The sequence below is a fragment of the Pelodiscus sinensis genome, chromosome 6, assembly GCF_049634645.1.
Source record: "Pelodiscus sinensis isolate JC-2024 chromosome 6, ASM4963464v1, whole genome shotgun sequence".
Taxonomy (NCBI): domain Eukaryota; kingdom Metazoa; phylum Chordata; order Testudines; family Trionychidae; genus Pelodiscus; species Pelodiscus sinensis.
Window position 1 is genome coordinate 34506377 of NC_134716.1, and position 25957 is coordinate 34532333.

At 40.4% G+C, this 25957-nt stretch overlaps 2 protein-coding genes across 2 annotated transcripts in view; one reads left to right on the top strand and one right to left on the bottom strand.

Annotated features, from left to right (window-relative positions):
• Nucleotides 1–1159, bottom strand: part of LOC102452715 (uncharacterized) — an 88021-nt gene extending 86862 nt beyond the window's left edge. The window contains exon 1 of the transcript XR_012904684.1: nucleotides 928–1159. The gene's annotated coding sequence lies outside the window, so the exon portion shown is untranslated. The remainder of the gene's footprint in view (nucleotides 1–927) is intronic.
• ANXA1 (annexin A1) lies at nucleotides 720–25916 on the top strand. The gene is made up of 13 exons (XM_006137822.4): nucleotides 720–858; nucleotides 8733–8812; nucleotides 10623–10716; nucleotides 11800–11894; nucleotides 13397–13510; nucleotides 14630–14720; nucleotides 15589–15668; nucleotides 17097–17153; nucleotides 19246–19339; nucleotides 20296–20391; nucleotides 22216–22274; nucleotides 23468–23590; nucleotides 25517–25916. The coding sequence occupies exons 2-13, from the start codon at nucleotides 8747–8749 to the stop codon at nucleotides 25574–25576; spliced, it is 1029 nt and encodes a 342-aa protein (XP_006137884.1). The 5' UTR covers nucleotides 720–858; nucleotides 8733–8746; the 3' UTR covers nucleotides 25577–25916.
• Nucleotides 25917–25957: the final 41 nt, after the last annotated feature.

Genomic DNA, 25957 nt, shown 5'->3' on the forward strand with positions numbered 1-25957 from the left:
GTGGTTCCTCTGTCTGGAATCAAATCTCTCACCATTTGAATTGCAAATCTCAGTTCTAGGGGAATTCCAGATTTAACAATTGCAGAATTCCTTCAGGACTGAAAGCTAAATCTGAATGTTGCAGGGCAGGCCCACTTGTATATTTAAGTGGCACATCTATTAAACCTGCCTATTTTCACATCTTGGTTCTCTGCAATGATCATGGCCCGTCTCCTTTTCTTTGCCCAATCTTGTGTGAGATGAAAAAAAAAAATTATCCATGGGTATTGGCCGATTTCTGCTCCAAGATCAACCCCAGTGAGAGCAAGGTCATTGACCACCAATTTGCACTGAAGACATAGGGTGTTCTTTTCTGGTCTCGGCCTCCCTGCAGCACTAAAGTGCTGCTGCTTTCTGTCTTGATTTTTTTTTAAATGTACAATGAGATGAGTCAAAAAATGAAAGGGCTAAGATTTTATTCAGCATTGAGCTTTATTTATCTCACACTGCTTTAAAATGTATTCACTTGAACAAACCTATGCCAATTTACATCAGCAGAGGATGTAAGTCCAGATAGGTTTAAAAAAAAGTCCGAAAACATTTCTTTCTTTCTTTCACACTGAAATCTGCCCTTAGTTAACTCCAGTGAATAATTTTGCAAGGCATTTGTGTGTGTGTGTGTGTGTGCCTGTGCTTTTGGATAGAACCCACATTTAGTCCTCAGGCAAATATGAGCCAATCACTTGAGTTGTAGAAATATTCTGTGGTTGCTAGGTGTGGTCACCCAACGGCTTTATAAAAATCACCAGCCTTAGGCTTTCCTGTTCCAGGCTGCAGCTTCCAGAGAAGTAACACTTTCTGAGCTGTGTGAAACAAAAGGTATGCACTTTTTTGTTCTTTGTGGGTCTCTGTTGATTTAGCAAACTTTAATAAATATGCACTACTTACCAAGTGATTTTGTGCAGCTGTCTGTTGATTGTGTTGATTGGCACAGGCAGAGATGGGTGTGGTCATCTCTTCCTTTTTAAATTATTGCATTTACATTCTGGGGTTGGAACTGTCCCTGTTCTTCTTTGCTTGAAGTGCACAAGAAATCTTGAGGAAATACTAAGGATTGGAGAGCTAATTTACTTGGAATTAGCTAGTTTCTGTTTTTTAATGGCTGCTCTGGAAAGCTATTTTTACAGCAAAACTATGAGTAACAGGAAACTAACATACCTTATATGGAAATGATTTGTGAAAGCTGCTTTTACTTTGACAATAATTGCTTAAAAACAGTATTCATTGCTTCACAGACTTCAGCTGTAAATGTAAGCCAGGGAAAAAAACTCCCAGTATTTTTAATGAGGTGGCTCTGAAAAAAATCCGTTTTTTAATTAAACACTGATGTAAGAGAAACTGCGTATGAGTAAGGGCTCCAGAATTTGGTTCTCGGTCAGCTCAGACTTTCCATTAATTTTTTACCCAAGGGTGAGGCTGTTTCTCTCAGTGCTGCCATTCTTTGTGTGTCCCTGAGGACAGGTTTTTCAAGTTTTTTTTTTTTTTGTATCCATCCAAGTGAAGAAATATTTCCTGGGTGTTAGCAAGAATGTACAAGAGGCATAGACAGAAGGCCCATCTAAAAACCTCTGGTGTCTACACTATGAAAACGTTTTGCTAATGGGGTTTAACAGTGTTATTAGACTTTCTTTCAAGGCCCTCTTAATGTGTCCACACCATCCCTCATACTAGCATTTCCTGGTGAGGCAAACCCCAATATGAAATGTGGTATGCAAAGGTTTGGCTTGATTCCAATTTCAGAATGGCATACATCACGATTAATCCCACTAAAGTCAATGGAGTTTAAAAAATAATGTAAGATCAAGTTAAATTTCTTGCTTTCCTTTCAAAGACAAAAATATAAAAGTATATATCTGCTGTTTAATATTACTAGTTTTGAATAGTGGGATACATTCTACCCATACTTCCGATACTCAGCCAACTAACTTTTCAAGGATTTATTAGAAGCAGGAAGAACTGTCTCTCTTCTGCTATGGTATTTGCAGCTAGGCCACTTTTTCTCCCTTGGTCATTTCTATATACAGTAGTGCCCAAGCCTGAGCTTTGGAGTGGAGGGAAGTTTAGGTGCCACCTTTTAGTAATCCTGGCAGGAGCCCAGCCAGCTTTCCTATTTCTCTTCATAGCAAATTGAAATCCTCTTTCTGCTTTTCCTCTCTTACCCACCTCTCCTAATACTAAACTTTGCTTCTCACTCTCAAGGGCACCCTCCTAGACCCCGGAGGTATCTTCCTGCACTCCTACAGTCTTTTATTATCTGTGATAGTAAACTATCATGTTGCTCCAGTCAACATACTTTGTTTAAACTTGGCTGATAAGAAATTTCATCAGGTAGGATTACTTATTTCTTAACTCTCTGAATCAACAGAACAAACCAAAGAGCAATCAGAGTAAGATATTTAACCCAGCCAGAGTGTTGTTTACCTTGTAGAATTGTCTTTAAAAACTCCAATAATAGGTTATTCGAATAAAATGGATGGATTTGTTTGCCAAAATGTCTGTGTGGAAAAGGGAAATGAGAAACAAGACTTTTCCTTGCACCAAGAGCTGCTTAACAAAGGAGGGAGGGACCATAAAGAATGACTTACAGCTACCTGAAACTCATGACGTGTCAACTCAGTCTGAATGTAAATTAGAGCAGCCTAGGAGTTTACAGAGCACAGCTATGCTCTACTTGGCTCCTCTTCACCTGCATCATAACCTCAAAACCTGTGTAGGTGTGTATATGATTGTTGTGAAGAGGGGAGTGGTTAGCATAGCTGCCATCACCCCCAACATTATGTTCACTACAGTATGAGATTCCAGGCCCTACGTGCCTCTCAAGAAGCAGTGTGTCAGGAAATTGGAAGGAGGATTCAGCTCAAAAACTTCTAACTGTAGTTAATGTTGTTTTTTAACTTGCTCGTGCAACTCAAGAGTGGTACTGCAAAAGTGGGTTTAAGTTACCTTTGCACTTTCTTGAACATGGGCTTGCAATGCAGAGGGCAGTCATCTGAGAAGCTGAGACAGCATCTGGGACCCACCAGCTACAACCCTTTACTACCCACACCCCCATATTTGAGCAGCAAGGATGGGGGGTGGCATAAGAGCCATGGCAGCCTCTCTATTTATTAGTGGTATTAGTCCTTAATATCAACATTACGATTGCTCTATTGCTTCTCAACTAGGGTGAGGGTTGCATAAATTTAAAAATCTTCAGGTAGAACTGAGGCCTGGGACCAATGTCTTTCAACCACACAGGGTCTTTATGGCTGAAAACTAAGTTTCCTTTGAGAGTATCCAATCAGGTATTTGGACATTGAAATAGGCCTATGTTTTTTTCACTGAACCAAAAGTGTGTGTGTGTGTGTGTGTGTGTGTGTGTGTGTGTGTGTGTGTGTTGCTTTCACCAACTGTAGAGTAGCCTTTTGCTTGTTCCATCACCCAAGACTCCTAGGCTACCTCTAGACTGGCATGATTTTCCGCAAATGCTTTTAACGGAAAAGTTTTTCCGTTAAAAGCATTTGCGTAAAAGAACGTCTAGATTGGCACGGACGCTTTTCCGCAAAAGCACTTTTGGTGGAAAAGCATCCTTGCCAATCTAGACGCGGTTTTGCACACGAAAGCCCCGATTGCCATTTTCACCATCGGGGCTTTTTTGCGCAAAACAGCTTTTAGCTGTCTACACTGGCCCTCTTGCGCACAAACATTTCTGGAAAAAGGCTTTTGCCCGAATGGGAGCGTCAAAGCATTTGTGCAAGAAGCACTGATTTCAGACAGTGGAACGTCAGTGCTTTTGTGCAAAATCAAGTGGCCAGTGTAGACAGCTGGCAAGTTTTTGCGCAAAAGCACGTGCTTTTGCGGAAAAACTTGCCAGTCTAGACGCAGCCCTACTGGAATAAAAGTGAGTCAAGCAGACCTCCATAACAAGAATGCAGCCCTAGGCTTGATACATGATGCTAACACTATTAGATACTGCTTAGAGACAATATTCCAAATGCAAAGCTAATACACAATCCGTAAGCCACTAGATATTATAAATGCTTAAAATTAGTTCTGCTTATAAATATTCTGATCTGCTCAGTACAGGCAGTCCCCGCCTTACGCGGATCCGACTTATGTCGGAACCGCACTTACGAACGGGGCTTTCTCGCCCCGGAGGTCGAGGTAGCGGATTGCTACCTGCGAGCTCCGGGGCGAGAAAGCCTCGTTTGTAAGCTGTTCCGGTGCCCCTGGTCTGCTGGAGACCGCCTCCAGCAGACCAGGGGCACCGGGCGGGTTCCCGCGCTTCTGAGGCTTTGCCAGAGCAAAGCCTCAGAAGCGCGGGAACCCGCCGCTGCTGCCGCTTCAGTCGCGGTGCCTGTGGTCTGCTGGGGACGGTCCCCAGCAGACCACAGACACGGGGACTGAAGCCGCAGCAGCTGCGGTTCTCCGCGCTTCTGAGACTTTGCTTTGGCAAAGCCTCAGAAGCGGGGGAACCCGCCCGCTGCTGCCGCTTCAGTTGCAGTGCCTGTGGTCTGCTGGGGACGGTCCCCAGCAGACCACAGGCACCGGGACTGAAGCCGCAGCCGCGGGGAGTCCCGCGCCTCTGAGGCTTTGCCAGAGCAAAGCCTCAGAGGCGGGGCACCTCGCTGCCGCTGCGGATCTGCTCCCGTATCCCTGGTCTGCTGGGGGGGGGGGGCGCGGCTAGTGTGCCTTCCCCCCTCCCCCCCCCCCAGCAGACCAGGCTTTTGTTTTGGACCCTGGAGCAGAGCAGCTGGGGCGCTGCCGATTTGTCCTGCAGCGCCCTCTGGGCACAACTGGACCAACCCGGCAGCACCCCAGCTGCTCTGCCCCAGGTCCTGATTCAGCCGCTGCTGATCAGTTTCAGCAGAGGCTGAATCAGGACGCCTGGGGCAGAGCAGCTGGGGTGCTGCTGGGTTGGTCCAGTAGCGCCGAGGAGCGGTGCTCCTGGAGCAACCCAGCAGCACCCCAGCTGCTCTTCCCCAGGCGTTCCCAAGTCAGCCGCTGCTGAAACTGACCAGCGCTGACTACAGGAAGCCCGAGGCAGAGTTGCTCTGCCCCAGGCTTCCTGGAATCAGCTGCTGATCAGTTTCAGCAGCAGCTGACTTGGGGAAGCTTGGGGTTCTTAAGTTGAATCTGTATGTAAGTCAGAACTGGCGGTCAGTTTCAGCAGCGGCTGAATCTGGACGCCAGTTCCGACTTACATACAGATTCAACTTAAGAACAAACCTACAGTCCCTATCTTGTACGTAACCCGGGGACTGCCTGTATATTGTGAAGGTCAAGACTGTAACAGGGTTAAAAAAGGAATTAGATAAATTCATGGAGGATAGGGCTATTAATGGCTACTAACCAGAATGAGTGGGGATGGTGTCAGTTTGCCAGAAGCTGAAAATAGGTAATGGGATGGATCACTTCTATAATTACCTGTTCTATTCGTTCCCCCTGGGGCACCTGGTATTGGCAACTGTTGGAAGACAGGATACTGGGCTACATGGACCTTTGGTCTGACCCAATATGGCTGTTCTTGTGTTCTATTCTGAAAAAAAGGTGTCTTTTCCCAATGGAACGGCTGCAAAATTAGTATTTTCCGTGGTAAACTATAATTTCCCACCAGGAAAATTTAAAATTAATTATTTTGTTTTAGGTCCGAAATCAAAAGACTTCAGTTTCTTGAATCAAATTGAAACATTTACTTCCATGTCAGTTTAACGTTCATCTGTGTCTGCCTAGACTGCTATGGCATCTCAAGAGAGTTCTCCTTCAGGTGCGTGCGCCCATTTATGAGCTGGCTCTCTAGGCTGAACATCCTCTCTTATGATTCCCTAGAGTCTTGATTTTGGTTGCACTGTCACTGGAAACCAGGAGAGATACATTACACTAATGCCTCATAAGAGATGTCATCTGGCCAGGAAGCAAGTCCAGCCCATACAGGAGAACAGATGTCTGAGGCACCCACACTACAGCTCCTATGACATACCATTCCAGCTGGGGCAGACACATTTTAATATCAAATAAGGCTAAAACAAATGTGCTCACATTTTCAAATAGACATATTTCTGAACTTTTTCCATTCCATGAAAAATTTTGATTTTTTTAAATTGAATTTTCAAAATTTTGGAATTTCACACAAGATGCAAATTCCTATTTTTGATCAGCTCTCTTAGAATTCCCTACATACCAAAATCACACATTGCCACTCAGCCCTTTTAAGTATTTGACATCAATGTTGGAGCCTCAACGTTATACCACGAAATGCAATGACATAAATGTGATCTTGGTGATGAGGATTTTAGTTAAAATAAAATCTTCAGCTTCAACATTATATGTTCTTTCAAAAGTTGTATTTTCAGACATCCTCCAATCTGATTAGTTTTGCTAACATAAGTCTACAGGTTACTTTACTTAGAAACTTTCTTACTGTGCTACAGTAGGTTCTGATCAAACCCTTTATTTAATTGCAACAGTCTGAGCTAAAAGGAAGATAGATGGGTATGTAAGTCATACCTATCTCCTACTTTATAATCTATCTTTTAAGTGCTGTGTTTTTAGCAATTTCTACACACTAATTACTCTGATTGTAAGCAGATTCTGAAATGGTCATTTGTCTCTATTTACTTAAAGCAGGATTCAACCAATGAATCTCTATAGGCACAATTATCTCGTCTTAAGAATGAAACTTCAAGTTTTTAATTCCATATTTGGGGGAAGGAGGCTAATTCAGAACATTCATTTTATTTTATTCTTTTCTTGAAATCCTATCAATTTGTAAAATCTCTCTCTTTCTCTCTCATTTATATATATATATATATATATATATATATATATTTATTTATTTATTTTATTTTTATTTAGGAAATCTGATAAACAACAATCAATCACACACAATCTATAACAAACCCAGTTCTAATGTACTCCAAGGCCAAATAAAAGGGAATCCTGAATGTACTCACACATTCTTTCTGGCCCAACAAATTTTCCATTAAGGAAAAAGAATAGATGAGATTTAATATTTTTCCATTTTATTCTTCTGTTGTGGAAAATAATCACTTGTGTTAATAAAAAAACTGGAGGGTTGAATAAGAGGGGACACGACTGAAATATTCATAGTGAGTAATGGAATGGACAAAGTAGATCAGGCACTGAATTCACCTTCTTATAACAGAAGAGCAAGGAGACATTGAGTAAAATTGAAAGACAGAAAATTTGAAGCTTCTAAAAGAATAATTTTTGCATAGAGTATAAGAGCTTAGCAGAATTCATAAAAAATGGATGTTTATATGAATATAAAGAAGCCAGCATCATAAAAGTAACATTTTGAAAGACTACAAACCCTCATGCTTCACAGCTTAAGCCAACCTCTAAGGGGGAGGGATCGAGGAAGAAAATTTTCTGAAGGTTTCTTGCTATTTCTTTGAAACTGGTAACCACTCTTATAAGGGTGCGTCTACACTGCACCGTTACTTAGGAATAACTAGCATTATTATGAAATAACAATGCAAGTGTCTATACAGTAATTCCATTATTTCAAAATAATATCAAAATAACTGGCGACTTATTCCAACTTCTGTAAACCTCATCCCACGACAAATAACTCCTCTTCCAAAATAGCTATTTCGAAATAGCTGCAGTGTGGTTGTTCCACTGCTGCTGTTTCGAAATAGCTTCTCACCAGGGCAATTCTAAGTAATTTCTTCCCAGTGCTTCCTGGAGCTCTAAATCAAGATAGCGCATCCACTTTAGGGGAGCCTGCCTCGGACTAATTTTGAGGCTTCCCTGTAGTGTGTATGCTCTATTTTGAAATAAGCTATTTTGGAATATATCTTCCGGAATAGCTTATTCCATAATAAGAGTGCAGTGTAGACGTACACTTAAACAGGAGACCAAGCTAGTTTGACCAATGATCTGATCTCCTCTTCCTAAAACATGTTTCAATATACAAGCAATTGCTTGATACCATGAGCACCACATTATGCTTACCTTACATCTGGGGTGTCCAACACATTAGCCACTAGCCATATGTGTCTATTTGGCCAGTTGCGTGTGGGTAACTCGCAAAATGATGATAGTAGCCATAGTGGCTATTGCTTCAGGACTGGTTGAACACGATGGCCATACACATTCACTCATCAACTCACTGGCTACATCTAAGACTGGCATGATTTTCCGAAAATGCTTTTAACGGAAAAACTTTTCCGTTAAAAGCATTTGTGGAAAAGAACGTCGAGATTGGCACGGATGCTTTTGCGCAAAAGCACTTTTTGCGGAAAAGCGTCCGTGCCAATCTAGACGCAGTTTTGTGCAAGAAAGCCCCGATCGCCATTTTCGCCATCAGGGCTTTTTTGCACAAAACAGTTTTTAGCTGTCTACACTGGCCTTCTTGCGCAAATACATTTGCTCAAGAGGGCTTTTTCCCGAATGGGAGCAGCATAGCATTTGCGCAAGAACACTGACAATCTTACATTAGATCATCAGTGTTCTTGCGCAAATTCAAGTGGCCAGTGTAGACAGCTGGCAAGTTTTCCCGCAAAAGCGTCTGCTTTTGTGAAAGAACTTGCCAGTCTAGACGCAGCCACTGTGTCTGAACTTGCAGACTCCCACTGAAGTCAATAGGTGTATAACCACTCCAGCATGCAGAACCCTTTGGGATTTCATGAGAGAGATGATTATGAAAACTCAACTATGTTTTCTATTGTTTCATTTTCTCTCTCCAGAAACTTAAGTCAACATGTCGATGGTGCAAGCATTTCTGAAGCAGGCCTGGTTCATGGACAATGAGGAGCAGGATTGCATTGTAAGTACTGCAATCTTTCAAGAGCATAACTTTCACATACAAATAATTTTTTTAAACAGTTAAAACAGCTTTAAAGTTAAAACAGCAGCACAGATTGCCAAAATGCTGGAATCAATTTGTATTTTGTTATATACTTAAGGTATGAAATCATCGCAAAATTCTTATTAACTTTCATGGGGTGAGGATTTTACACTGGGTAAAATCTATGATTTCAAGTTCAGTATCCATAAAAGATATTATTCTTATTTACACACAGTAACATCTAGTCACCAGTTAGTTATCCCAAAGAGGTTTTGGATATCATTTCAGTTACTGTAATGCAATGCCACTCTCTTTAGCCAGCCATTGATACTATAAGAAGCAAGGCTAAAATGAGTTCATCTGCCACACAAGAAAATGTGGACACCTAAGACTACCAGGATGAAAGATATTTTAAGAGGATTCAGGCACTTTTAGGTCAGAGTACTATGAAAATAAAACCAAGCAAACATGGGAAGCCAAATCTGAGACTAATAATGTGACGGAGGAACTTATTAAATCAAAATCAGTTCTTTGTTATAGTATAGTTTGGATTAAAATGATTAGGATGGGAAGGGTCACTAAATACTGTAACAAATGGGATCTCAAAAAATGAGTACTGGGACCTACTCTCATCAATGCTATCAGAAAGATAAGGAAAAAATGAAACATGCTGCATCATTTAAAAATATTCTGATGATACAGAGATATGAAAGATTGTTGACCTAGCAAGGAGGATGTGGAGAATCTTAAAGATACTGATGCTGATTAGGGTACTGGGAAATGTTTTTTAGTGTCAGTAAATATAAAGTGATACAGCAGTGAGCAGGGCCTCCAAAAGGGGGTGTGCCCAAAGAGAGCAACTATCCCAGGGCCCAGCGATTCAAAAAGATACAGAGAACAGATAATTAATTCTATAAAAATTCAGATACAGGCAGTCCCCGGGTTACGTACAAGATAGGGACTATAGGTTTGTTCTTAAGTTGAATTTGTATGCAAGTCGGAACTGGTACATATTGTAGGGGAAACTCTAGCCAAACATTTCTCCAGAGCTCAGTTTTATTCTCCCACACCTCACTTCCCTCAGTCCTTTATTCTCAAGCTGAGGTGTCTGCTGAGAAAAGACGCTCCGCGTCTCCCTGGTCTGCTGGGGGGGCGGGGGGCGCTAGCTTCGCGTCTCCCTGGTTTGCTGGGGGGAAGCAGCTAGTGCGGGGTTGCCTCACCCCGTTTGTAAGTAGGGATCTGATGTAAGTCGGATCCATGTAACCCGGGGACTGCCTGTATTAGCACTTGAGTTAATGGACTGTTCTATCATAGCTTACATCCAACCTGATTTTTAATACCAGTAGTTTACACTTTTATATTTTATTTCATTCTATGCTTTCAAAGCATTTTACATTCATTCATTAATGAAGCTTCACGACACCTCTGAGTTAGGTAACTGCTAAGGTATAGAATGATTAGGTGCTATTATTTTAGCTCTCTTACACCGATGGTAACACACTTTAATGGAGTTGCTCCTGGAGCACTGGTGGTGTTGGACCAGAAACAAATCCTATGTGACTTTCCCAAGGTTACACAACCAGTCACTGGTAGGGGTGGTAATTATATAACTAAATAGTCTTGTGCTCTAATCTTTTCCTACTTTTATAATGGAGTCACAAAAGGACAACATTCCCTTTCTTGATAATGGTAGAGACTAGTACAGTTCTCCAAATTAGGAAACTCCTATACGCTGCTTTTTTGGCATAAAATGAGTCTCTGTGAAATAACCAAATACTGTTTCTTTTAGAAAAATTCAAAAGCTGGATCTGCTGTCCAGACCTACCCTAACTTCAATCCATCATCTGATGCTGCTGCATTGGACAAAGCGATAACTGCTAAGGGTAAGAGAAGTAAAAATAGGACACTCAGGTACAGAATTAGGATTTTTCCCCAAGGGAAGTTGAGAATGATTAACCTTAAATAAAATGACAGAACTAGATGTAACAGCATTTAGCAGAGAAAATTCATACATAACTCACTAGTCTTTTAGCTATCAAAACTATTGCATTCTGAATGTGCCAAATGGAGGAAAACCTGAACATTTTGATTTCTTAACTTTGTATTTCAATTTCAGACTGTACCACGCTGTATTAACCATCCTTGCATTTATCGCACAAAGGGTACCAATGTTATACATTTTTTCTTTGGCGAACTGAAGGAGAGTATTACATGCTAAGTTAATGATTTTGATTTGATTTCCATAAAATGTCCCCGAGATTAAGGCGACGTGAATTTGCTGATACTGTGCTATGTGCTGTTTCAATTACTGTTTTGGCTTTAATGAATTTCACATTGGGCACACCGCCCAGAAAATGATATCTTTTTTTTCAATTAGACTTTCTGAATTTGAACATGAGCATGATAGTTTATAGCACTTATTCTGTTCAGCTATATCCCAATGAACTCAGAACATTTCAGTGACTCTCTGCAACATTACAGCTAGCATGGATTTCAACAACCTTTAAGGAAACTATTTATCTCCTTTCTTGGCTATAATCACAATTTACTAATTTTCTTCCTTGGATAAACGTGAGGCTATGTCTATACAGGAGCGTTATTTCAGAATAACATAGTCTACATCTACACAGCAGTTATTTTGACATAATGTCAAAATAATCGTGAGCTGGAGGACTTCTTACTCTGACTTCTGTAATCCTCATTTTACGAAGAGTATGGGAAGTCGGAGGAAGAGAGCTCTAACTCGGACTCCCTGCTGTTTAGACAGCGCCAAAAGCCAATATAAGCTATTTCGACTTAAGCGAAGCCATTAGCCCTGCTGTGTGGACATGGCTTGAATGCGTCTAGCTGCGTAAACAAAACAATTATACAAATCATGATTTGATTACATAATTTAGAAATACTGGCAAGAAAAATGGAGGGGTTATTAAAATGATTTACAAAGATTTGTTTTCCATCACTTTCAGGTGTGGATGAAGCAACTATCATTGATATCCTGACTAAAAGAACCAATGCACAACGCCAGCAGATCAAGGCTGCATACCAGCAGTCTAAAGGAAAGGTACAATAACAACAAGGCTGCCTTGCATATGCAACTTGCAGGGAACCACTAAGAAAACAGTTCTAATAAGATGCAGCTTTTTGTTTGTTTGTTTGAGGTTTCCTGTCTTCCTGTTCAGCAGACCTCACTGTGGTTTACACCGCCTACCCCCAGCCCAGAGAGGAAGCCCTAGTTTTACAATGCTCTTAATAAAATAAGGCCTATGTTAAAACACTGTCACAAAGAGCCTGGTGCTTTAAATAGTTAGGATCCAACTCATCCCTTTTTAATGCTAAAATTTTAACTTTGACAACAAGAAAGATGCTTAAGATGCTATAAGTATATTCCCTGAGGATCTATGTGCCCTAGTGGCTGATGGAGCATCAGAACCTAAGCATAATTCAGCAGATACTGAATCTAGTGCCCCCTTAGCAATCCCACTGATTTAGGAGGCCCTAAATTGTAAAACAGAGTACTACTGCTTGGTGTATCCATAAAGAGGTGAGAGGCTCTTAAAACAATTTAAGAGCCTTGTTTTGCAAGGCTGTTTAATCTGCAGAGGCGAAGAGTGGGGTGGGAGTGGGGGGAGGATTTGATAGCAGCCTTCAACTTCCTGAAGGGAGGTTCCAAAGAGGATGGAGAAGGGCTGTTCTCAGTAGTGACAGATGGCAGAACAAGGAGCAATGGTCTCAAGTTGTGGTGGGAGAGGTCCAGGTTGGATATTAGGAAAAACTATTTCACTAGGAGGGTAGTGAAGCATTGGAATGGGTGCTACTATCTAGGAGTCTCCATCCCTAGAGGTGTTTAAGTCTCGGCTTGACAAAGCCCTGGCTGGGTTGATTTAGTTGGCATTAGTCCTGCCTAGAGTGGGGGACTGGACTTGATGACTTTCTGAGGTCTCTTCCAGCTCTACAATTGTATGCAGAGGCATAGAGCTATCATTTTTGCCCACATTGAAATATCAAGAACAATATTTAAAGTAGGAAGAGTTGATACATGGATCTTCACAAACCCTACTACTTATCCTAAATTTGCAACATCTCTCACTTCCCAGTACAGAACTGTTGGAATAATCTCCATTTTAATAGGATAGTTTCCAATTTCTTTACCCCTAACCAGGCAAACGCAAAAACCACCTTCCACCCAACCTACACAAATGCACTTGTAAGAAAATCATGATCACATTCATCATATTAGATTTTTATAAGAACTGGAAAGTTTACTTTGGTTTTATTTTGTCTCCAGTGCAGTATGCGAGAGACAGAGAGAGAGAGAGCACTTCTGAACACTTTGTAATAGCTAGTTAGAGAGTCAGCAACATGAATAAAAAGTAAACCAAATACCCAAAGCTTAAAATGTGATTCTCTAGTATGGAAGGTGATTCACCCCCTTCCTTTCCTGCCCCCCCCCCCCATAAGATACTCATGAAAGATAGAATAGTATTGCTTATTCATTTTCTGGGTATTTCTGAACTGTGAGACTTCAAAGCTTTCTGGCTTACAGCTGTATATTTTTCCTGGTAGTCTCTGGAAGAAGCTTTAAGAAAAGCCCTCAAAAGTCCTCTTGAAGATGTTGTCTTGGGTCTGTTGAAAACTCCAGCCCAGTTTGATGCTGAGGAGCTCAGGGCCGCTATGAAGGTATGGTAATAAAATTTCAGCACAACTCTCGGCTTAAAAAACAAACAAGCCCTCCTCTGCTGCTATCCTTGCTTATATTCTGCAATTATATTCACATTCTAATATTGTTTGCAGTGCCAAATAAGAACACCAATAAATTCAACATAGCAGTCAAGAATAGTCTGTGTTTTATTTCAAAGTTTGTGAAGATGCATTCATAGCTTGCAAGTGCCTATCAGTTAAAATTATGAGGCATGAATAGTTCCAGTTTCACTCTCTGCATATAGGATTATTTAATACCATGGTGCAAAAAATCCCAAGATATTGATTTGTGCCTGCTAAATAATGTCCTTTTGTTTTGCTTCGTGACTATAATTGTTAACGAGCTGGGTGAAGTATCTGATTTTTTTTTTCTTGCATCACTTTGATGTGCACTGTCATCTTGAATACTTTGTTCTTGAGCAGTTCGTTTTCTAGACTAATCAAGGCCAATTCAATGTAGTAAAAAGCTTTCTGAATTGCCCCAGGTGAATCAGAAGGAGCACAAATGGCCCTTCTGTTTAAAAAAAAAAAATACCACCACCACCATAGATCAGTAGAATGGGCTAATGCTTCAAAGCTAAAGTTATAGTCAGGTCAAGTAACAGTCCTGATGGAGAGAACTTATTTAATACTACACATAGGGAAATATAACCCATAAGCAAAAGTTCAGCTGGCAAATGCAGCCCTTGACAATTGTTGAACAAATGGTGCTCTTTCACCTTCGTCATTTTCCTATAACACTTACTAAATTACTATGTTTTAAAAAAAATTTCCTTCTAGCCAGTTTTTTCAGCAAGGCCTACCTATAAGCTGCTCAGTCTTTGTCATACTTCTCTCAAGCTTTAGTAGAATTAGGTCTGACAAGGAAGAACTATAGTAAAGATAATTTATAGCATGGTGTAAAATGTTTGTTTTGTATTTACTAGGAAGCTTGGTTACTGCATTAGTGCTTTCTAGCTGCAATAATCTTCCAGAAACCTATACCTCCGTAATCAAGGACATTGATTTTATAGTTATCACATGTGGTTCTGAGCTTCTAGATATTGTTTCCCTAGCTACATAAAGTCAGAAAAAATTTGTTCAATCATTTTCCAACAGGGGCTTGGAACTGATGAAGATACCTTAATTGAGATTCTGGCTTCAAGGAACAATAGGGAATTGAAAGAAATCCAAAGAGTCTACAAGGAAGGTAATTCCTGGGTTGTAAAATTGTATGAATAGGACATAAGAACAGCTACACTGAATTAGACCAAAGGTCCATCTAGCCCAGTAGCCTGTCTTCCAACAGTGGCCAGTGCCAGATGCTCCAGAGGGAGGGATCACAACAGGTGATTCTCACATGATCTCTCTCCTGTCATCTATTTCCAGACAAACAGAGGCTAGGGCCACCATTCCTACCCATCCTGGCTAATAGCCATTGGGGACATGTCCTTGTGGAAAGAATAAAGACGTCTTCTGTCAAGCCATTTCACTCCTAAGTGTTGATTTTGAAGCATCCATGGCTTAAAATTTAATTTGAAATTTATTTTTTTGGCATAAAACGATTCACTCCAAAATGGCAGGCATTATCTTACTGTCACCAGCTACTTCCACTGAAAACATCAGGCTTCTTACGGTAAATGTCATTCAAGTAATAAATGAAAAGAGATGGACCAAAACTAGTGGTGGGCTACCTGTGACCCACAGGCCACATGCAGCCCATCAGGGTTCTATGTGTGGCCCATGCCCCTCTCTGTCTCCTCCTCCTAGGCCTATTGTGTGTGTGGGGGGAGGGGGGTGGAAAGAGGGGGAAGGGCACACTAGATTTGTATCCAAACTTCACAGTTCATTTCAATTTATTCGTAAATATATTAGAGAAGGAACATAAAATTATTCAAAGACAGCTTCCAACAAAGATAACAGTGGGGACCAAATAAAAATAAATATTATATTAATAAATATACATAGTTAAGTGGGAGATTTGGAAATGGAGGGAAGATTTCTATAAAGGAGAATTTTTTTTTTAAATTTTTTTTAATCAAAAGTTTTTTGGCTAAAGTTTTGTTATTTTATTGTAGAGTTTAAGAGAGATCTTTTAAAAGACATTGCCTCAGATACATCTGGAGACTTCCAAAAGGCTTTGCTTGCTCTAGCCAAGGTATGCCATGTTCAAATACTTATAGCAAACTTTATTTTTAAGAAAGAGTTAATAGTGTTGGTTGAATGAGATCCGTGGTCCCCAACGCGGTGCCCGCGGGCGCCATGGTGCCCGCCGGGGGATTTCTGGGCGTCCGCTGGAACATCTGGGTTGGCCCCGCCCCCGGTGCGCGGCACACGCATGGTGCCGGCTCCAGGCCCGGGACGCATGGGCGGCCCCTCCCCTGGGCGCGCGGCACATGCGCAGGGCCGGCCCGGGGCGCGTGGGCGGCCCCAGCCCCAGGGCACATGTGTGGTGCCGGCCTGGGGCGCGTGGCTAGTGGGCGGCTCCGGCCCGCGGCCCATGCGCGGTGCCGGCCCGGGGTGCGTTGCCGGCCCCGCCCCCGGGCGCGCGGCTCGTGTGTGGCCCCGCCCCCGCGCGCGCGGCTCATGTGTGGCCCCGCCCCCGGGCACGCGGCTCGTGCGTGGCCCCGCCCCCGGGCGCCCGGCAGCCACGCAGCGTTGGGGACCACTGAATTAGATGGTATGTGTGTATCAGCCAGAAAAGCATGGGGGCTTGCTTATTGCTTATAAGTCTATAGTAAAAATAATCCCTAAAAGTAATCTATGTGAAGCAAAATCTCTCTTTAAATAAGAATAATTTAGAATAATGTTTTCTTCCTACTTGAAGTTACAAGAAAAATCTATTTTTTACAGGCATCTGTTTTCTTTTAAACTTTTTCACATGATCACTATTTAAATGTACTTTGAAGGTAATAAAAGAAGTGGTAGAAATTTTTCAGGCTCTCAAGATAGCACTAAAAAGCAATGCCAAGAAATAGGGAAGAAAACTTCCAACTAGATATTGTGAAACATTTTTAAATAGTAATAACTGGCTAAACCCAGAGTGTGTGGGAGATGGACAAATTGCCCTATATGCAGATATTCAAAAGCGGATTAGATAAAATATTAATGGGCATGATATATACAATAGTTCTGTAACTCAATAGATATCTGACTCCATGATTCAGGGATTTCAAGCTATCACAACCTGTGTGACATTTTCCCCCAAAATGTCTGATTGAGATTTCAAATATCATCTTGAGACAAAATCCTTTATCAGAATAAAATTTATTAAAAGTCTAACTTTAACGTGGGTTCCATTTTATCAGTTTTTACTTAATGGTTAGATTCTGACACCCCTTATTTTATGTTGAATAAAATGTTACTTCAAAAGCAATTTGACTCAAGTTCATATGATTATTCCAGTAGCAAGGCACTACTCAAAGGAATAAAGGAAATCTGATTGGTGCTCAAATTTCATTCCTAGGGTGATTGATTTATCCATTGGAACTGCACTTTTGTGCTCTAAAACGTCATGCAAAATGGCTTAAGGGGAAATGGATTCCTATAATCAAAATGGCAATATGAAAAAAAATTTTTTTTTTAGGGTGAACGAAATGAAGATGGACGAGTAAATGAAGAGCTTGCTGACAATGATGCAAGGGTAAGAAAATACTCTAAACATAGATAAACCAGACTTGGAAAAACATTTATTTCCATGCTCAACAAAGATTGTAACCTGCGTAAAATCTCTAGCTGAGGACATTATGGGTGTGTCTAGACTGCAGGCTTTCTTCAAAAAAAGTAGCCATTTTTGGAAAAAACTTTACCTGCATCTAGACTGCTGCTGCATTCTTTCGAAAGTAAATCGAAAGACTGGCAGTTTTTTCGACCACAGTAAATCTTGTTTTACAAAGAATAATACCTTTTTTCAAAAATGCTCTTTTGAAAAAAGCGCTATGTAATGCAAACTGTGCTTTTTCGAAAGAGCATCCAGACTGTGGCTTGCTTTTTCGAAAGAACTGGCTGTAGTCTAGATGCTCTTTTTTGAAAGAGGCTTTTTCGAAAGTATCTTTTGAAAAAGGCTCTTTCGAAAGAGGCTTGCAGTCTAGATGTAGCCTAGATAATTTATTCTACTGCAGTTCTCCTTATCTCCCTCAAGATCTTATATTAGTTAGCGGTTGACTGATCCTCTTTTCTTGGAAAATGCTTAGTAGATGAGCAAGCAAAGGTCTGTTAACGTGATTGAGAAATTACCCAGGACCTCTTCCTTTCATTTATAAAAAACAATACATCTACCAATCTCTGGGAAGGAAGCACGCATGGATGGGAAAAACCACCTGCACTATCCAAGCCAAAGAAAACTCTGTAGCATTCCTTTCTAGCTGTAGCGTCAGCTTTGTAATCATAGGCCCTTCAAGATTCCTTGATGGTTATTAGTAAGTTATGACTTTAGATTTTAGAATCTCTCTAATGAAACTTTAAATACCACAAATTTCCCAAAGTACAGCTTTTAGATTAGTGTTATTTTAGTAATAATTATTATGGGGAACTCCACTGGCTAACAATACTGAAATAGAAGCCTATCCTGAGCTTTTATGCCTGTAGATATACTCATGTCATCACTACTCTAATTGGGTATGTCTACACTTGAACCCTAGTTCGAACTAGGGATGCAAATGTAGGCATTCGAAATAGTCAATGAAGCGGGGATTTAAATATCTCACGCTTCATTAGCATGATCTCACTGGCATGTTACTCCGATCAATAGCTGTTTTGAAAGTGAAAGTGCATGCCTGAGGCATGTAAGTTCGAACTAAACCTCCCAAAAATGGGGAGTAATGTTAGTTCAAACCAAGGGGTTTGGTTCAAACTAACGCATCCCGGGGCACTTTCACTTTCGAAACAGCTGTTGATTGTAGTAACGTGCCGGCAAGATCATGCTAATGAAGCGTGGGATATTTAAATCCTCGCTTCATTGACTATTTCGAATGCCTACATTTGTATCCCTAGTTCAAAGTAGGGTGCAAGTGTAGACATACCCATTAAGAGCTTCAAAATCAATATAAAAGCCAGTTGGTTGGCTTCACTGTAAAGCTCCTGTAATATCTGAGTTCAGTTTCCTAGCACACATGTTCACTTTCAAACATGCATATCTGAGAGGACAGCACATTCATCCCTTAAAATGGAAGGCGTACACTACACTACCCATTAGAATCTTTATAGGTCAACTAAAGGACATCAGTGTTGGGCTCTGAAGGGAGTACTATTGCCAGTTTCTTTGCTGGATGGATTTTTTTTTTGGTTTTCCATTAATAGCTCTCATGGAAAGAAAACATGACCTGATGTGTATTTTCCTGTATTACATTTCTATGGAATTCTTATCTGAGATAATTTCACCTTTGGGTCCCGGAACAGAAAATGAGTCAGTTTTGTACTTTCTACCCTGACAGCAGAATACATCTCTCAGGAATGGTCCTGTTAAAAAATGTTTGTAAAAGGCAAGTGCAGGATGTCTGGTGCTCTGTGAGACTATTATGACTTTAACCAAAATGCAGTAACAATTGGGAAAGTTAAGAATAACAGTCCCCTGGACAAGTTTGTAGGAATGCGAGTATTGTATATTATGTATGAAATGTCCTCAGACCTTGATGAAGACGATTTTGTTTGACTAAGTGTGACCACATTAGATGCATAGTATTCCAAGCTGTCTCCATTATAAAAAATAATGTATAAATGTCGGTGGTTTGTAATAGGCCTTATACGAAGCAGGAGAGAAAAGAAAAGGAACAGATGTCGCTACATTCATTAACATCCTTACTGTGAGAAGCTTTCCACATCTTCGAAGGGGTAGGTTAAATGAAGCAGTCTGCCTCAGGAGAATTGTATTTTTAAAATACACCTCTCGTATGCCTGAGTAATAGGTGCCAGAAGTACTGAAACAGCTAAGGATGTGAACCAGTGCTCACTGAAAACATACATTTTTTCCATTGACTTTAAAAGATGTTTTAGAGGTTTCTAAAATCAGGTGGTATATTGGTGTAAATAGATACTAAATAATCCAATCCGAAACATACACCTGAAAAAGCTTATGTGCCCTGCTTATTTCAGCAAAGGCTTGGAGTAAGTTACTCTTATGAAATATATTCTCAATACACACATTTTAGATGACAGTATATGTGAAGTTGACATTTCACACTATAGGTTGAACTGTATCACATTTGGAGGATCTTCTAGAATAAAATCAGTTATCTGTCTTAACTTCTTGATGGACACTTTGTGTTTCAGGAAACAATCCAATGAACTGACTGAAGTTAGGAAGAAAATTCCCCATCTGGGCAGGTTATCATATAATGAACTATAATGGGGTTTCTTGTCATTTTCTCTGAAATATCTGAGAATGAGCACTGTCAGAAACAGGCTGTTATGCTAAATGAGCCAACTACATAACACTTTCCATCATCTGATCTGAGACAGCCATACTTGTGTCAGCAGTTGAAAACTCAAGCTCTACCCTATTTGCCATACTGCATAGCTCTTGCTAATCTGAAGAACTCAAACCCTTAGCAAATTGTCTACTCTATATAGTGGACATAAAAGAACTGTCTAATATTAACAAAATACTAGGGGGCCGCGCTCTGCTGACTGCGCTTGCCAACCCCCCCGTCTGGCCATTTTTGCAGCCAGAGAGTTTGATGACGTCACTCTGTCATGCGTCAAGAAAAACTTTTTTATATAGAGAGAGAAAAATGAGCAAGAACACTGTATTTTCTCAATTTTCACTAAGCTTTTTATCGATATTTTAGTCTTTCAGAAATACACCAAATACAGCAAACATGACATGAACAAGGCACTGGACCTGGAACTGAAAGGTGACATTGAGAGCTGCCTGACAGCGATTGGTATGTACCCCTCCATACTGAGTAACTCAGCTTCTAAACTATGCTTCTTTCCATATTAACTCTATAAATGTCAGAAGTAAATTCTTTCACAGCCTCAATGAGAAGGAATCCTAGTCTTCTACTGGCTTCATTAAAAGCTAGTATAGGTACTGTACATGATAGGTTGGTATTTGGCACTTTAGTTGGTCCAACTGGAACAAAATGGAATATGCAGGAGTTCTTCCCAATCAATAAAATATAAATTAATGTGTGAAAATACAGATTTCATAAACAGATGTTTTTGTTGAAGTCCATCTATTGACTCTGATTCTCATTTGTTCTATAATTGCTTTATACCTTGTGGCAGTGCAAAAGGCCCATAGAGTAAGCATAAAAAGTAATTTAAACTCACTTTAAGGTTCTTTGCCTGAGTTGGTATGAAATTGCTCTAGTGTAAATAAATTTAGGTCCGTAAAGTTTTCATTCTCCACCCGGATTTACATTGCATTTTGATAAAATATTATAAATTATCCAACTAAGACTTTGCTCAGGAGAATATTTTTGTGATTCAAGGCAGATGCTTATTTCCACGTGCCTGTTATGTCCTTTAACCTCCCTATTAATTATGAACAGTATAAATTATGGGAGACTGGGTCTAGCTACATTGTGGGGGACTACCCTATGACTGAAGAATCCTCACTTGAAACACCACATCTCAGTGGCCTGAGCATGAACAGGTCCGGATTCTATTTCTAAATTTGCCACTGACTCTGTGTAACTTTGGGCAAATTGCTGATAGACAAGACTCTTTCTTCTAACAACTCCACATGGCATTTCCAAGGAGGGAGAGAGGAAACAGAAACATGTTTTCTTCCCATACACCAGCTAGTGGATCTGGCCAGTGATATAGAGGAACTGCATTCTCCCTATGGTGTGATGAAATTGGCCTGTCACTTGTGCACCAGAGAGCGTGGCTATTTCAGGATGGCAGAGGTATCCCAAAATAGATACCCTGAATCTTAACAAGCCACCCATTATTTTGAAATATTTTCTAAACAATGGGCTTGCTGTTTTGGCATCCTTGTAACCCTCATTCCACGAGGATTAAAGGATGTCTCAAAATAGTGCGTTATTTTGAAATTTGGCACTATGTAGATGCACCACATTTCAAAATAAGATATTTTGAAATAGAATTGAAATAAGATATGCAATATGCGTAGTGCAAATTGCATATCTTATTTAAAATTTAGGGTGCTGTGTAGACGCAACCTTAGGGATGCAAATTGTTGCATAGATGTGAAATATAACTGCACTCCAACCCAGCTTTTAGTGTTTGGGGCAAATGTAACACAACAATTAGATTTATTCCTTTGTTATGTTTCGTTTGGGCACAAAAAATGGCAAAGTTACCACCAGCACACTCTCAAATATATCACATTAGGCATATGGTTGGTATAGTTCATTTCTTCTGTCTAGGGGTCATGTCATATAAACTTTATTATACAGTGAACATTTTACTTCACTTTGCCACCTTAGAAATTGCAGCAACTTTCTTAACTTCATGCTGAAAAATCCAACTTGGAACCAACTACGCTACCCTTCTTTCAGTGAGACTCTACATCTGTATGAATTTAGTGAGTGCAAAAGCAACTGATAATTCCATCATAGGTTTCTGAAGGGAGACGGAAAAATAGTAAACAAATAAAAGATGCTGGTGATGGAGGCACTCTACACATGATAGGAGTAGGTTGCTTTTGCTTTTTAAAAGTGATATCTTTACACATTTTGCAAGTGCGCTTTATTTCTGTGTCATATTTAACTCTGTCGCATTCTGTTTCATTGCAGTGAAGTGTGCCACAAGCAAACCAGCATTCTTTGCAGAAAAGCTCTACTTGTCAATGAAGGTAGATGATGATGAAAAAATTTTGTTTGGGGAGGGAGAACTTTTTAAAATATAGGATGATAACAAATTGGGTCAGAGTATCCTGCCATGGAAAACCCCTCAGGAGATAGTCAGAAGGAAGAGAATTCAGTAGTTTCCATACACTTTCCTGTCTGGTATAACTGGGTCAGATTTGGGGTGGTTGTTTTTCCCCCTCTAAAGGAACACATCTGCATCTACCTACATACAATGGACACACTTAAAAATTAATGTTGTTTGTTATGCTATAAAATGGGGATTACTGCTAGAACTGATAAGCCCTGCTGTGTAGACACAGCCTAACTCAAAATAAGCTACGTAAATTGAGCTGCGTCAATTGCGTAGCTTATTTTGAGATTGGGAGTGTCTACACAGCACTTATTTGAAATTGAGTACTCTTCCTCCAACTTCCCTTACTCCTCATGCAATGAGGATTACAGGACTTAGAGTAAAAAGTCCTCTTGCTTGACAGTATTTTCACATTATTTTGAAATAACTCCTCTGCGTAGGCGTAACCATAATGTGTCTGCACCTGGAATGAAATTTAAGAGCATGTCAATGTCATCTGTATTTAGTAACGTACATGGCCTTATAATTGTAGAATTTTGGGGATCACATGAAACCATCAGGGCCACCGTTAGGAGGATGTTTCCCCATTCCAGTGTTTAGGAGATGACTCAAATAACTCCCATTAGCATTAATAGGCTCTATGCCTGGAAACCCAGGTGCATCAATATGAGAAGACACATCCTCATGCTTTTTATTAAATGTAAATAGAGCCTGTGCTTTCGCTGGCGTTGAAAACAAGTCAGATTTCACCTGTGCCTCCACGCTTGAGAGAGAAATCTGCTACTCTAGTGAACCCTTAAAATCTGGGGACAGGCTAATAATGCAGTTCAGGGACAGCAGATGGCAAAAGAAGCATTATTAGCCTGTCCCCAGATTTTCAGGGGTCCGAAAAGGGCATTAGAGGCAATGCAGGTCTGGGCTTCATTCAAGCAGCACATGTATCCATGGCTATTTTTGACTTCTGTTCCAACAGTTAATTTTTCCACATTATTTAACATGAAATTCCTTTTGCTGTTAAAATCCTACAGGTTGTCAAAAATAAACATGTGCCACACTGATTTAAGAATAACGTTGTGTGCCCATGTACTCATGATTTATTTTCAACAGGGCTCTGGGACACGCCAGAAAATACTGAACAGAGTCATGGTTTCACGCTCTGAGGTTGACATGAGTGAGATCAAGGGCTACTATAATAAGCTGTATGGAAAATCTCTCTGCCAGGCCATCTTGGTATGTTTTCCCTTTCTGATGAAGCTATATTAACTATTGAATGTTGTTGTAATTGGTTGGCTCGGAAGGCTGGTGGCAGGCTATCTAGCTATCTGTTAGGTCAGCAATTTTAATTCAGGTGGAGATGAAAAATAGTTACTAGCTGCTGTTTCTTCAGTGACCCACATGAAAGTGGTTTTAGGGCTGAGTCCTTTCCTGGTGAACGAGCATGTGTCACAAAAGCCATTGGAAATAGCCAGAGGCCGAGCCTAGGTGAGTTAGGCAGCTCCCTAGGGCGCCACTGGGCCAGGCGCCCTGTGATGATGTCACGGCCATTGACAGCTGTGCAGGCAGGGGTGCCAATTGTGCCGCCCCACCTAGGGCGCCAGCTGCTACAGCCAGCCTCAGGCCACTCCTGCAAATAGCAATACATAGCACTCTTTAATAGTTTCAGCCTGGAGGCCACAAGATTGTATGGATATAGACTGAACTACTCCTGCTTAGTGGTGCTGCCATATGAGAGACAATGGCAGGGCAGGGCAGGAATGCTTGCACCACCCCTGTTCTTGCTGTAAGGATTCTGGAGATGGGCAGCCCTGAAGACTGGAGCCTTCTGTCCATATGGCACTTTTCCATGACTAATTACTGCTCTGTTATGTAGTGGTAGTACTGTTGGTCCTAAGGTATTAGAGACACAAGCTGAGCAAGGCAGCATCTTTTATTGGACCAACTTCTGTTGGTGAGAGGGACAAGCTTTCTAGCCACTGAGTCCTTGTGACCCCCAAAAAAGAAAGGTGTGGCTAGAAACCTTGTCCCTCTTACCAACTGAAGTTGTTACAATAACAGATTACCTCATCCAGCTTCTCTCTAATTAAACTACTATTTTTTTAAAAAAACCCTGTAAATAAGACAAATTAATATAGAATAGAAAGATATTCTCAGCAGAATTCAGAGGGGGTGAGCCCCTTAGCTGGTATAAATCACTAAGCAATGCCAGCTTACACCAGCTACAGATCTGCCCCTGTGTCTTTAGGCGTATATTTTTTTAAAGGCAAAAACTAGCATGTACTATGGAAAATTTAAACTCATTCCAGTATCTCACTGAATGTACCACTGCCAAATAACTTTTTGAAGGCTACTGAGTACTTATAATAATAAATATAGAGGGTTTAGAGGGAACGTGAATTAAAACACATTAATCTTTACTACTATCTGCCATTTCACATTTAAAATACTGTACATAACACAGCTATGCAAGTTACAAGTATGTTAATATATACGTTATACTTTCTTACACGACATCACATGATTGTGCTCTGCATCTCATCTCGATGCAAAAGTACATGACTATGGTAGAAAATTGAATCTAATAGAGTGAATGCCATCTGAATCAGGCAAGGCATAGTCACACTTGTGGAAACATTCCACTTAATAAATTAGATGCTTGTGGAAATGGCATATCATTACATTTTAAATCACTTCAAAAGAACCCTCTAATACAAGTTAGGAATAGCCCAATGTTGTGTTTATTATAGTTTAAATAAACATTCATGTTCACTGGTCAAGGGCGATATTCCATTTCGTCCATGGTAGGGATGTTAAGGCACATGTTAATAAGTGTATGAACTTAGGCAAATCACTTAATGTCTTTGTGCTCCATCAGTACCATGAATCCATTCTGGTTCCACAACTGTCTATCTAGTCTGTATGTACTATGGTCCTTAAATCTTTCACACGGGTTTCATGTTATGCACTCTGATTACTCACATTAACTTAGTGGGATCAGCCATACTGAGTTAATCATGTGTATAAAACCTTTGCAGGATAGTGGGGTTAGTTTGAGACAGGGACAGTCTCTCTTATGAGGTATATATCCAGTGTCTAGCACAGTGGGGTCTTGATCTTTAGTCAAAACTGTAATAATTTTTACTGTTCTTAAATTGACAGGATGAAACCAAAGGAGATTATGAAACCATTCTGGTGGCTTTGTGTTGTGGTGACAACTAAGCTTCATGCTCTTCGGATGAATTCCAACCTTGTCACTGTGGTGGTTATTCCCTTTGTCTGAGCTGTTTACAAAATATAACACAGGCTTTAAACAGAGATGGATCTCTGGTTTGGACAAAGGTCCAGACCCATGCTATCTGGAAAATATCTATTTTGTAGCCTGGAACATGTAATTTCATATTATTCTGTGTCCTTATTAATCCTTTATTTTTCTATTTATCCAAAGCCAAAGTGTACTTAGATTCTTTTTGCTTTAAAAAGAATTAAACATATGCAAGGTAGCTTTTTCAGTGAGTAAGGCAAGTATAACTTTACAAATAAAATTAACCTGTGAAAAGGTCTCATGTTTTTTGTGGCTTCCCTACATTTTATACCTGCTGT